The sequence below is a fragment of the Alligator sinensis genome, unplaced genomic scaffold, assembly GCF_000455745.1.
Source record: "Alligator sinensis unplaced genomic scaffold, ASM45574v1 scaffold108_1, whole genome shotgun sequence".
Classification (NCBI taxonomy): Eukaryota; Metazoa; Chordata; order Crocodylia; family Alligatoridae; genus Alligator; species Alligator sinensis.
In genome coordinates this window covers 2,022,573-2,037,287 of record NW_005842110.1, presented here as the reverse complement: position 1 = coordinate 2,037,287, position 14,715 = coordinate 2,022,573, and the positions used below count along the sequence as shown (strand labels likewise).

Sequence of the window (14,715 nt, the reverse complement as noted above, 5' to 3'; positions counted from 1 at the left end):
TGCAGACATGGAAAGGGAATTTCAGGGGTGTATAGGTTCAGGCCCTAAAGCCTCAGGGTGCCTGCCCAGGCTCCTGTTGGCAGAAGCATGGCTTGGGAACCACTGGCAGGGGAGTCTGAGCACATATTGTGCTGCTGCATCCAGATTTGGAGTGCCCCTGTGTAAACTGGGGAACCGTGGGTCCCCTGCTTGCAGACATATGCCCTGAGATTCCCCAGGTATATAACATGCTGTCGCACCTCAATTTGGGGTGTACCTCTGCAAACAGGGAAACCCGGAGTTTCCCCATTTGCAGAAGCACACCCCAAGTCAGATTCTCTGGACACACATCTCTGCAAATGGAGAAACCCAGGGTTCCCGTTTGTAGAGGTGCACCCTTAACATTGTCTCACAGGATCAGGCCCCAGCCACTCCCAGAAGGATCCTGGCCATGCAGGATAATGGACATCTGTTTTACCCAGTGAAGTAGAATATCTGTGCCAGGACACATCCCCACACAGCTGTTCTGCTTTATTTGGTATTATCTGTTTATAGCCTTATGGTCCATTTGTTTCCTGCCATGTATGCTGTTCTAATAAAATCCTATGCTGAAATATAACATTTAATGAAGGGAAATCTCTTCCAACATCAAACAGGGATAATTCTCTTTAGTATACATTAAAATGTCCTGGTTGTAGAAGTTAAAACTTTTATCAACTTTATTGTATTAAATTCATGAAGGGAGTAATGAAGGAGAAGGAAGCTAAATTCTTCATACTTTTATCATGCGAACTGATCTAGAGAAGACATACATTCATTCACCATTACCAAAGGATTTTTATATCCTTAAAATGCTTCTAAAAGACAATGCCACCTTGCCTACTACCCCAAACTACAGGGTTTTTTCTCCATTTGCGTTCTCACTTGTAAAATACTTACTTGTTTGAGGATGTAGCACTTGGAGACCTTTGGAATGTTGTGCAGTCCCAAAGCTCCCTTCAGCTTCTCAAAAAGATCCCTCATTTCATTGCGGCGTCGACGTTCATTTGCTGTGTGCGTCTGGCGGTAATGAGCAAAAGCCTCTGCCTCACTCTTTTGCTTTCTGTTCCAAAATTGAGGTTTCTGTTGGAACAGAAACTATGTGATAAGATCAAATAAAACAGGAATTCAAGAGCAAATGAATACACACCAAACTTACAGTCGCTACAGACACGTTTCTAGGGTGTCTGTGCCCAAAAGCTTGCAATTAAAGAAATGTTTTTGCAAAAATCTTGTTAGAAGTTATATCTTTTATTAGACCATCATGAGCCCCAATTGCTTTTTCCTCTAGACCAATACGGCTACAACTTGGATACCTAGATAACCCAACACACAGCAAGTCACAACATTACTAAATAAAATCATAACATTTAGCTACCAGCTCTTTACAAATGCTGATGCATCCTGAGAATATGACATCCTGTAGTAAATTGTGTAATACAGTTGAAGTAACCAAACCTACATCCTTCATGGAGACAAAGTTAAGAACCCGAGCAGCCATTACTATTTACAGCAGGGGCGGGCAATTATTTTGGGTGGAGGGCTGCTTACAGAGTTTTGGCAAGCCATTGACGCCTGCATGACAGCAACCAGGAGCAGATAAATATTAATTTTCTTAATTTTTTAGGGGCCCCGCAGGCTGGATAGAATGGCCTGGTAGGCCGCGTCTGGCCCGTGGGCCACATTTTGCCCACCCCTGATTTATAGGCACTCAGTATATTAAAGAACCTCTGTAATGTACAGACACAGCAATACAAGGCAATATGCCATGGTTTTAATAAATACCAACCAGCATGCGCTTGTAACTTATCCCTTTTACTTTTTTTTTTTAAACTCCCCCCACGCAAAAAACCACAATGAATACTGAAGCTACCAAATCAAACTTTGGACAATTGAACTTCTAACTGTTAAACCAATTTAATTTATATATAGTTGCAGGAGTATGGAGGGAATGGGGGGCAAGCAGACAGCTCCCATAAAAATAAGGGAGCTCAGAGAACATATTAATTTAAGGTACAGATAATTTAATTAAAATTGTTAAAAACCAGGCTCCGATTAATTTAGCTGCCATGAAGTAAATATATGGCTAGCTATATTTATGCTAGTAAATTTGTTGGTTTTATTGTTATTTTGAAAGCTTTTGTATGCAAACTTTTTCATTCTGCAATACAGCATTGCATCTCCTTACAGACCTCTTCAAGCCAATTATGGAAGTCATTTTGAGTCTGTTCCAAAGCCCAAAGTCAATGAAAAGAGTCTCACTGATTTAAAGGCCTTTTGATTTAAAGCCCAATTAAGAGTTCTCTACCTTAACACAGTATAAGCTATTTAAGATATCATTTTCAGGAATCCAGATTCCCTTTGCCACTTCAGTAGACTTGTCGATAAACCATAAATCCCTTTTACCAAACAAAGGAAAACCTAATTCCAAAATGTATTACATTACACACACAGCAAATTATATGTGCTATGAAGAGAAAATCTGTGACATCTTAAGAGTTAAAAGATATAAGAGCAGTAATTTCCTACTATATATTTAAACTTAGATCCAAAGCCCTCAAAAGTTAAGGTCAGGCTTTTCACTTGAATGGGATTTTAATTGAATGATCAACCCTTACCTGGCTTCTAGCCTTGTTAATTGTAAGTTTACATATCACATTTATGTTTCCCTGGTTATAGAAGTCTATGTTTAAAATGGGAGATGTGATATTAGAAGGGAGAAAAAGGAGTAACTGTATACCTTAGTAGACTTTTCTGTTGTTTTCTCATCCGAAGAGCTGCGAATATGGTATCTGGAAGACAGCCAAAAAGTTTTTCCCAATGCTAATCATCTCATATGCTCTTTTGTCATTAACTACCCTCCCAACAGACTCAGAGTTACCTGCATTTATTCCCTGAAAATATGAGAGACAAATGTTTACTGCTGCTAAGATCTTTTCCAAGAAAATAGACTACGTTTTGGATATTGTCATACTTACAAAAATCCAGCTTTCTAAAAAGTGTAAAATAACCAACCATGCAATGCAAACAGACAAGCTTCTATTTCTCCATATTAAAAAAGATTGAGCAATAAGTCTGTCAGCAACATCCTCAAATACGTTAAATGTGAACTGCAAAGCCAAAACAAACGGTTTGTACTAAAGAAAAAAACAAATTCATGAGCAATTGAATACACACCAAAGTTACTGTGTTATAATAGTCTCAATCCTAGATATTAAAATAAAAACACCCACACAGTTCCCCAATATTTTCTGAGAATCTTTTTGCTTTTAATATATTCACATCTAGTAATAAATCATATCTTGACTTCCCTGTTTTTACTGAAATATACTTCTCAGAACAGGGAGATAAGTATATTTTCAGATACGCCAAGTGATCACCAAGATCCTTTACAGATTTTGCAAAAATCTTTCATCAAAAAAAGGATGAGCTACTGCCAACATAGCACATAAAAAGGGGAAAAATATAACTATTTGGTCAACTAGTTCATTTTCAAGCACCCTGCTAGGAAAAAAACTGCGTTGATGCTTTCCATTAGTAAAGAAAAAAGCGTACTTCTGCTTGGAAGGTCGAATATTAGCAGCAGTGGCCTTCAGACGAGCAATATTAATCTTCTCTGACAGTTCTTCCACAGTTTCAATGTCCACCTGCTCTTCATCCTCGCTGTACTCGCACGAATTCTGGAATAGTCATTTAACAAAATAAGTATCTAATTCTGGAACAAGAGTTCAAGCCAAACACTTTTTTCACTTTAGACTCAAGAGATTATAATATTACAATAGGAAACAAGGCTGGTTTCTGCCAAGAAACAGAGGTTAGACAGGGTTTTTTTTAAATAATCTTAAACCATGACTTTCAAGGAAAACAGCTCCCTCCCACCATTTCAGAGCAGACTGGGAGTGATGGCAAGGACAATTTTTGCTCTTTATTCATTTAGTATAAATTACACAAAGCCTGCACGGAGGTAGTCTTCTAATTTACACTTTCAGATACAAAATCAGACTGTCCTTAAGATGAAGCCTTATTCATTTTGGACCTTTCCCACTGACTTATTCTTGCTCCAATTAAAATTAATGCCAATTTGGAAATCTATGGAGATAGCAAAAATTACTGTAACAGAAAGAGAAAAAAATAGTCATTTTTTACACTGTGAATTTAACTTTTCTTAATGCTTAGATTCAGTTTTACTGTTTTTTGGAGGCCCATTACATCTTTCTCATGTCTCTAATTCTCCTACACTATGTGAGGAACTCATGCACAAGCATTCTTCAGTTCATGCAAAAATGAGTGCTTGACCAGTCACTCTGGTGCTCTTAAGAACACTGCCCCTACAGTTATTTTTAAATAAAACCAACTCCAAGGCAGATATGCTTTAAGATTATCCCAACACAGTGACCTAAAAAATCCTATCCCAGTTGTCACTATAGAGATTAAAAAACTGTGTGCCAGTGCTTAGAATGCTAGAATAGCAAAGTCTTATTCAGTGTCATACAAAAACCTCAAACTTTAACAATTTACAAAAACAGTCTTTATTCTTTTACATTTTCATCACTAATTTAATTATACACTAATATTTCCTTCCTTTTTTGTGAGAAATATAATTATGCCTCCAGTCTAAACTTCATTTCACCGAAGTACCCTGAACCACTCTCATCTTGCTCTCTTCCTGGTCTTCTCTTATCTCTCTCTCTTTTTTTCTTTCTTTCTATCCCTTCCTTCCTTATAGGGAGCTGCTTCCTCTCTTCTTTGAATTGTATACTTACCTAAAACCAATACAAACATTTAATTACAGAAAATAAAATAAAAATTAAGTAAAAAGACAACATGCATTGATAACAGCAGAGAAAAGCGAGAGGTTTGCAAAAGATACTGCTTTATTTCAATTGGCAACTTATCCTGCCTATTACTGTGAATACACAGAGCAGTACTGCTATTTTAACTCTCCAACTCTTCCAGCTGAAAGGGAAAAAAATGATGTTGGATTACATACTCGAGATATTGGTAACTGGCTATAGATCAAGGTTGGCTGGGGCAGCAGAGGACAGTCAATATGAATACAGAACCATCTATAACTCCATAACCACTTGGTGCCTGCTAATATAGTATTTCCAATTATCAGTAAACCATAAACTAAATATAAACCAATGGTATGCTCTTGTTGGAAAATAAATAAATAAATAAAAAAGCCAACAGCATCCTGGGTTATATTAACAGGAGTACCATTTGCAAATCAAGGGAAGCAATTCTTCCACTCCATTCAGAACTGGTGGGGCCTCACCTGGAGTACAGTGCCCAGTTTTGGACCCCACACTTCAAGAAGAATATGGACCACGTGGAAAGAGCCCAACATGGATCAACAAAGATGATTAGGGGCCTTGGACAAGCAAAGACTGGAGGGGAATTTGACAGCATTCTTCAAATACCTGAAGGGAGATTGATTACAGAAAGATGTAGATGGGCTTTTCTCAGTGACTGTAGGGGAGGGGACTAGGAGCAATAGCCTCCAGCTTCAGCAGGGAAACTGAGGTTAGAGACTAGGAGGAACTTTCTGACTATGAGGGTGGTCAAGAGCTGGAATAGTTTACCTAGAGAAGTTGTGGAAACTCCATCCTTGAGAGTTTTCAAGAACAAGTTGGACAGAGTTGTCTGGGATGGTTTAGTCAGGGATGATCCTGCCTTGAGCAGGTGGCCAGACTAGCTGACCTTGTAAGGACCCTTCCAGCCCTACTTTTGTATGATTCTACGAACTTATGCTAGGGGAACATGGCACTTAAAGTGATCTAACTTAGAACAGGCAAGGGGAAATAAAAATAATGTTTCTTAGGTGGTAGAGTCCTTTCTTTTAGCAGCATCTCCCACAGTTGTGTACTACACAGGTTGTGCTTCTGCAGATTGCAATACAAATTCAGCACCACTGCTAGTTTACTGTATACTTGACTCCCCCATGCTGCTCTACCACATGAGTTAATGCAAAGATTTTTATACATAAAACTCTCAACAGGATATTATTCAAATTAAGTAGCTAGAAACTCTTGCAACTATGCACAGAAACACTTCTGCCATCTCATTTACTGACAGTAAGTTTCCCTTTGTTACTGAGATCTTATATTGATGGCAAAATTGTGGGATACATTGCTAGCAGAAAGGAAACCAGCAGTATATGTACTTCAAACCATTACGAAGCACAGCATCTCCCTTAATTATGTACCCCCAACACGAAAGACAATAAGCAGAGATATTATAAGGGATGGGAAAAAACTGAAGAGAGATGGTCCCTCTTCCTAGAAAAAATGAGAAACAAAGTTTAATTCTCCATTACGGGACGCAATCACACAGAACAACTGGAAGAAGAGCTGTAGTTTGATTAAGGGGAGCCAGAATGAAGCTACATGAGGAGATCCTCCACTGCATTCTGCACCTCCTTTGGTCATCTCAATGTCTGTACCCAGGCAAAGTGCCTCACAACCACTATTATAACCATAGGGCACAATGCCTGGTCTGGCATGTCTATGACTGCTTGGAGCAAAGTCCCTGCCACTGTCTGCCCTTCAGAAGCAAGGGCTGAGAAGGCATCTCTAACTTCGGCTGATTGGTTAGCTGTCAAAGTTATTTATATGTTTCTAAGCCAGAGCCTAGTAAATTGATAATTTAGCTTAGAGGCTTGTAGGAAAATAAGATTTTCTTTGTAACAGGTTCAGCCACTTCTCTTGAAGGGTGGACCTAAATAGCTTTGGTTTTTTATTTATTCAGTAACAACCACCGAGGCAAGTGGAAAGTGGATATAAAAATATTATGGCCCTTTAGGGGCAACTGAGCACTTTCTATTAATCTTCCATTGTGGCCTCATTCAAGGGCAGAGACAGCTTGGTACAGCCAGATTGTTGCAGGATGCCAACTTCAACCTTCTGCCCAGGCTGAAGTGGAATATTTTGTTTACAGAAGAACAGAGGAGCCTGGTTTCTTGAGGCTCATCCAGTCTCTAACCTGAATATGGAGAATCCTCTTAATTGAGTCAGAAGAGCAGGAGCACTTGGCAGAGCAAACTATCTACTGCATGCAGAGTATGGCTAGAAAGGCTAGATAAGAACCATGTAGCTACTCAGCTGTGAACCAAGGGGTCTGAAGGCCAGAAAAGTCTTTGAGAGGAACCTCTAGCCCTACAATGCAGTTTCACAGGCAGAACTGTGCTTCATATCGAAACCAGATGAGTACCTCAGCCAAGCCAACTTTTGCAAGCAACATTGCGAGGGCTAGATCTGAAACTGAGGCTATGGGCTGAATGACAGACAGAGGGTAGAGTACTGGCAAGCCTACACATTAGTGGTGAAGGGATGAATAAGGTGCAAAGATACTGCTTGCAAAGAAAGCACCAGATCACTCGGAGCCATAAAAGTTACTGAGGTTAACTGGAAAGGAAGTGATGCTGAAAAAAAGATTCTGTGTGCAGCATCCCAGGATCACTTCCTCAGGAAGCCTGGACTGAAGATCCAGAATGAGCAAAGAAGCTGACATCAGAACTGCAGAGGCACTCCCTGTTGGAAATAATAGGCAATGCCATTCAGTGCTTAGGGTGCTTGTCCTGGTACCTTTTCTGAGCTGACAGAAGATGGCCAGTGGAAGATGGTGCTGAAATGTCACTGCCAGATTCTTGATGAGTTTAAGCTGGATCCATTCAGAGCAATGAAGACTTGGAGCAGGAAGGATGAGACAATGGAGAAACACATCTCCTCATTAAGCCCCATGAGGGGAGCCTACTGCAGAAAGTAGCCTTAATTTCACAACCTTCTGTAGACTTGACAAGACAGAGGGACTGCATGGAATCTGTTCAAGGGACACCTGGGAAAGTCCTAAAATGAGAGGATTTTGACCTCCTCTTGACCCAAATAAGGGGAAGATGGCAGTGCCTCATGACACAAACAAAGATGGGGGAGGGGATGGTGACTGTGACAAGGCCCCCTTAAATTCAGGGATGTGTTGTAGACACAGAGAAATCTCTCCCTCTACCCATTTTTTGGAAGAAAAACAAGAAAGAAAAAAAAGGCAACAATAATAGTTTCTCAAAAGAAGAGCTCCAAGTGATCTGCAAGTCACAAACAGCATGAGACAACAGGAGAGCACTGTTTCAAGCCAAGAAGATTGAGAGAAAATGTTACCATTTTTTTGCTGTTGGTGCAGAGCACAAGGAAAGATGGGGCTAGATGGGGCTACATGGGTACTGCAACAGCTAAAAGTTTTCCAGTTTGAGGCACATATGTACCTGCAATGAGGACAGGCACATGGGCAAACAACTGAAGGAGAGTGCTTATGGCTGAACAGCAGCATTCTGCATCCTTTTCAACTAAGACATTGCCTGTCCCTCTCCATCACTAAACTAACTACAAGAGAGCCCTACCCCTCTAGAAAGGATCTCTTTAGCAGTCACCTTGGATGTTAATGATAATAACTGGGTTCTCAGGTTCCTGAGAGTTCATCATGAACTCAGAGAGCAACTCAACCAAGCAAAGCCATGTGCAGAGTACCTAAAAGCTTTTGAGAAACCATGTGAACTTCACCAAACCAAACAGAGCAACAGAGTCAAACTGCTGTGAACTACAGGAGGTTCACAGGCTAAAGAAAAGAAAGGGTAGCTATTAGTGCTCCTTACTTGCTCCTCAGCCCTTCCCCACCTACAAGTCAGATCTGACTGGTCACAAGTTTTTGACCTGTATGGAAGGAAGAACTTTATTTAATACAGGAGGTGAATGGGCCGACAAGGGGGAAGGCTTTGATGGATCCGGTTCTAGCCAAAGAGGATGTCCTAGTGGAAGATCTGAGGACTGGGGGTAATCTGGGACTATCTGTCACAGAGCAGGGAAATTAGCCAGTAGGGGAGAGATGCTTGACTTCATGAAGGCTAACTTCAATGAGTTTAGAGAAATAGTAGGAAACACTCTATGGGAACAGGGACTGGATGGGAAGGGAGTTCAGGAAGGGTGGTCGTTCCTCAAAGGAATGATCCTCAGAGCACAGAAAAGGTCCAATCCTGTATGCAGGAATGGGAGTAAAGGGGCTAGGAAGCCCTCTTAGCTTACCAGAGGAGTCAAGGAGTGCTTTAAAAAGAAAAAGAAGGCTTACAGACAGTGGAAACAAGGGGTAGTCAGCCAAGGAGAAATATAGGGCTAACCAGACCGTATTGTGCATCCACAGGTGCATCTCAAGTAGGGCCAAGGAGGTGATCTTCCCCCTCTACGCGACACTGGTCAGGCCACAGCTGGAGTACTGTGTCCAGTTCTGGGCACCCCACTTCAAGAGGGATGTGGACAACATTGAGAGGGTCCAGAGGAGGGCTACCCGCATGATCCGAGGACAGCAGGGCAGACCCCACAATGAGAGGCTATGGGACCTGAACCTGTTCAGCCTTCACAAGAGAAGGCTGAGGGGGGGGACCTGGTAACCATCTATAAACTCACTAGGGGGGACCAGAAGGGTTTGGGGGAGACCTTGTTTCCCCTAGCGCCCCCTGGGATAACAAGGAATAACGGCCACAAGTTGTTGAAGAGTAGGTTTAGATTAGACATCCGTAAGAATGACTTCACAGTCAGAGTGGTTAGGATCTGGAACCAACTTCCAAGGGAAGTGGCGCTGGCTCCTACCCTGGGGGTCTTCAAGAAGCTGCTCGATGCCTACCTGGCTGGGGTCATTTGAGCCCAGTTTTCCTCCTGCCCAGGCAGGGGGTCAGACTTGAAGATCTACAAGGTCCCTTCCGACCCTACTTCTATGATAAACGTACATCCCATATTTGTAGGGAGAGGATAAGTAAGGTAAAGGCTGCACCTACGAGATCAGGTTGGCAACTGAAATCAAGGGCAATAAGAAGTCCTTCTTTAGGTATATAGGGAGCAGGAGGAAGACCAAGGGGAAATGTGAAGCCCTTGCAGAATGGGACGGGACAGCTGATAACCAACAGTTAGGAGAAAGCTGAACTCTTTAATGAATACTTTCCGTCGGTGTTCCTGCATGCAAATGGTGGTCACCCGCCTGGTTGCAGCCAACAGTCAGCGTCAAACTGGTGAGGGAGCACTTGGAGCGGATGAAAATCGGTAGGACTGGATGGACTACACCTGGGAATGCTGAGGGAATTGGCTGGAGTCATTGCGGGACTATTGGTGAAGGTATCTGAAGACTCCTGGTGCTCAGGAGAGGTCCCGGAAGACTGGAAGAAGGCCAACGTGGTGCTAATCTTTAAGAAGGGGAGAAGGGAGGATCTAGGAAACTATAGGCTGGTCAGTTTGACCTCGATATTGGGTAAAATTTTGGAAAAAATTATCAAGAAGTCCATTTGTAAGAGACTGGCAGAAGGCATGATGCTGAAGGATAGCCAACATGTTTTTGTTGCAGGCAGGTCATGTCTGACCAGCCTCGTCTCCCATGACCAAGTAACGAACTGCCTCGATGTGGAAGACGCGTTTGATGTCATCTACTTGGAATTTTAAAAGATCTTTGATATGGTCTCCCATGACACTCTTATAAAAAAACGGGGGCTGTGGGCTGGCAGAGTCTGCAGTTAGGTGGGTTGGGAACTGGCTAAGGGGTCAAACCCAGAAAAGTGTTAGTGGACAGGTCTGTACTGTCTTGACGGAAAGTAGCCAGGGGTGTCTTGCTGGGTTCAGTTCTTGGCCCCATGCTGCTCAACATCTTTATCCATGATTTAGATAAGGATGTGAAAAGCACGCTGGCCAAGCTTGTGGATGATACTAAGTTACAGGGGAAAGTGCTCACACTAGGACTGGGGTGGACAGCCAGTGGCTCTGGAGCCACATGTGGTTCTTCAGAAGTTAATATGCATGTCCTTGAATCTTTGCGCAAGCACACGGTAACCAGCTTCCCTAGCCGTTATGTCACATCATTACATATTACTGGGGCTCTTTGGCAATGTACACTGCTAAATTCTGGTTCCTTCTCAGATTTAAGTTGGCCACCCCTGCGCTAGGTGACAGGATGCAGATCCAAGCTGGAAAGGTGGTTGGAGCAGAACCAGATACAGTTCAATAAGGATAAATGCAGAGCATTTCATCTGGGGAAAAGTAACTAGCAACATGAATATAGTTTAGGAGATGTACTGGCCAGCACAATGGCTGAAAAGGACCTTGGGGTTATGGTTGATCACAGGATGAACGTGAGCCGCCAATGTGATGCTGTAGTCAACAGAGCTAATAGCATACTGGGATGCATTAGCTGATGCATTGAGAGTAGGGCTAAGGAAATGATACTTCCTCTCTACTTGGTGTCGGTGAGGCCCCCAGCTGGAGTACTATGTCCAGTTCTAGGCGCTGCACTTCACAAAAGACATGGAGAATCTTGAAAGGGACCAGAGAAGGGCCAGAAGAATGATTAAGGGCCTGAAAGACAAACCTTTTGAGGAAAAACTAAGGGATCTGAAACTGTCCAGCCTGGAGAAGAAAAGACTCAGAGGGGGGCTTGGTGGCCATCTGTAAGTATGAAAGGGATGAATATCAGAAGCTGGGAGAAAAAAAAAGAGTGTTCACTAGGGTGCCCCAAGGGAGGACAAACAGCAGTGGCCATAAATTGTTAGAGGATGGTTTCAGGTTGGATGTAAGGAAGAACTTCTTTACAGTAAGGGTGACCAGAGTCTAGAAGAGACTTCCCAAGGAGGTGATGCAGTCCCCAACCTTGGAAGTCTTCAAGAGGAGACTGGACGGACACCTCACTGGGATCACAGAACTCATAAGGTCCCTTTCAGCTCTTAATTTCTATGTTTCTATGACAAGCCATTAGATATGTGATGTGGGGATCACGGGAGAAGAGTACAAAGCTACGGAAGGGCATGTCACCAATGGGGAGCATAAGTTGCAACGTTGCAGAAAGGAGTGAGGCATTCAGGTACAGTTTAGAGCACTGGTAATCAACCTATTTAGACTCCAGGCACCCTTCAGAAAAATTAGTTTTCACGTATTTTCTGACTACTAAAAAAACAGTAGAGCAGTTTTTCTGTTGCAAGGAACTCAGAAAGGCCACAACAGGTCTGAATGCTTTTGACACATGGTTTTCACCTTTGAAATCTCTGGGTTTAATCTTGTGAATCACGTGTTTACAACAGTGCTAACATTGTATGGCACCCCGTGACACCCCTGAAAGGATCTAAAGGCACTCTAGGGTACCTAAACACTTTAGTTGAGAATCACTGTTTTAAAGATATTGGATGGGAAAACAGAAAGGAAACACTCACAGTTCTTCCTTCCTTCTTCTTCAGCCAATATACATCATGTCTAACAGCAGTGGGGCTTCTCTCTGATGAGCTAAAGGAGACCTGAGCCAGTCATGAGGGAAGAGAAAACTGAATGAGATGTGGATTCTGTAGAAAGGAAGAATTCTCAGGTAGAGTTTTCCCTCTTTCTCTGGGCCTCCTTATTTCTACAGTAGAAGACAACCCCCATTTCACACCATCTTTAAAGCCTCAGGTTTTCTGGTTCTCTCATAAGCCTTTGATGAAAAATATTATCTTTTTTCCCCCCACTGAGAAGTACTTCTCTCTAGTGACTGGGTTACACTTTAGGCTTTTTTTTTCTTTTTGGAGAAGTAGATAGAGATGTACTTATTTAAAATTTAAGCTTAGTTCTCTATATATCATGCTAAACTAAGCTCGCCCAGGCAGACTTTTCCCATCAGCACTATTAACAAAAAATTGCACAGCTTTTGTAATTCTACATTAAACTAAAACTTGGTTACACATACCAGACCTTAGGTAGAAATGTGAAGCAAGCAAGTCCTTCTTATAAAAAGGACAAGAAATGTCCTTTGAAATTTGGGTTAAATACGGCTGCTTTCTGGGTACTGTTTTTCACGATTTTATTTCCCAAACAATTTCAAAATTTGAAGAAAAGTTATATGGTGTATATGAAAGTAAAATAGTAATCTTGAAGCAGATATTACTTTTCTGTGATTTGAAGAAAGCAGGAAGAAAAACAAAATATTTTTTATTTGAAAATGAATCCTGAAGGAATGATAACGACTATCCCAGACTTCAGCAAAGGATCTCATAATAGTATAATAAGGAAAGTAAAACCAAAAAAGGCTATATTCCAAAAGACAACAGATAATGAAAACTAAAAACCTGTTCCTGCTCCACCTCGTATATCAGTACATCTGCAGTAAAAAACAGCAAGTACAGTTTTGATTGCAGAGATCCTTTCAACATATACACAATTCAAATGAGTACTTAAAAATCTTTAACTTTCTAGAATGAACTAAAACTCAGGGGGGAGGGAAGAGGAAAAAAACAAATAGCTTATGTGACTAGGAGCAAAGTACCAAACTAGATAACACATGCCAAAGAGCCACTGAACTTACCAACATATAAGGATTTACAGGTCTATGGGCAAATCATAGGAGAAAAAGGCCTGGAAGGGACCTCAGGAGGTCCCTAGTTCAACCCTTTGCTCAAGGCAGAATCATCCGTATCTAAACCATCCTAGACATGCGTTTGTCTAACATAGGGGAGTCAAACTCATTTGCCCCCCAGGAACCAGTCCACAGGCCAGATGAAAGGCATGGGGCTGGCCCCAGGGGCTGAATCCAGCCCTGTGCCACACACTGGCTGGTCTAAGATGCACATGACTGATCTAGTACCTGCAGCACACTCCAACCAGTCAGGGACATGAAGTGATTGTGGCACCCATTTTGGCTAGTCCAGGAGAGGTGCAGTGCAGATTCCAGCCTAGCCAAAGCAGGCACTGAATCTGGCATGCTAGAGATGCAGGGACATTCCTCCCCCTCCTGACATGCCAAATCCAGCACCCAACTCTAGCTTGTCTGGAACTGTGCTTCAGGAAGTGCTGCATGCAGTGTCTACCTTGGACTGGCTGGAGTGGGCACCACACGTGGCATTCTCAGACTGGCTGGAGCAGGAGTTGGATCCAGCATGCAGGGGGAGTCCAGGACTAGCCCTACATGAGTGCCACGTGCAGCACGCATTGTGAAACAAACGCTGTGTGTGGCATGTATCCCAGGGCCCTGCATGCAGGGCTGGTCCAGTGCCTGCTGCATATGGCATGTGGATCAACCCAAGACCCAAAACCAGCACTGGGGGCCAGATGACTATGGGCTGCATCTTTGGCATCCCTGGTCTAACCTGTAAAGCTGCATGAACAACCCAATCGCACAACTACCAGGCATCATACCCAAAACAACCTCTGCCACAACTTGCTAAAGGTAAAGCAGAGGAAAAAGGCACTATCAATGTCCAGCCACAGCAAAGAGTTAAAAACATGCTCAAGAGATCCAAGGAACAGGACTATAGCCCCCACTACAGAAGATGGCTAGTGCTGTGGGGTTTTATTGCTTATCTGGCTGAAGGGTAAAATCCCTTCCTGATCCCAAATGTGGTGGTCAATCTGACCCTGAGCAGAGAAGCAAAACCCTTTTGATCAGAACCTCTAGGTTTTTTAAGTCTCAGCAGAAGCATTGGCACACCTGTCTTAAATCCCAGCCTTGGCAGCAGCCAACAATCAATGCTTCCATGGAAGACAAGCAAAACCCTGGCTTCTGCAGCAACAGAAAAGGAAAAATTCCTTTGTGGCAATCAGCAAAGCTCAGAAACAAAAAAAACCAAATGCCCTCCACTCTGCATCCTGGGGACCTTGAGCACAAATTCACACCCTGATGGACAGCCAGAATTTCTCTTTCTATCGCCCTATGTCC

General features: G+C 42.5%; 1 protein-coding gene across 1 annotated transcript in view; it reads right to left on the bottom strand.

The window, feature by feature from the left end:
* MGA (MGA, MAX dimerization protein) overlaps positions 1 to 14,715 on the bottom strand; it is an 87,675-nt gene that overhangs the window by 13,589 nt on the left and 59,371 nt on the right. Inside the window, 4 exon segments of the mRNA XM_025205276.1 lie at positions 919 to 1,101; positions 2,759 to 2,810; positions 3,574 to 3,698; positions 12,245 to 12,325. Coding sequence (XP_025061061.1) covers positions 919 to 1,101; positions 2,759 to 2,810; positions 3,574 to 3,698; positions 12,245 to 12,325 — 441 coding nt within the window.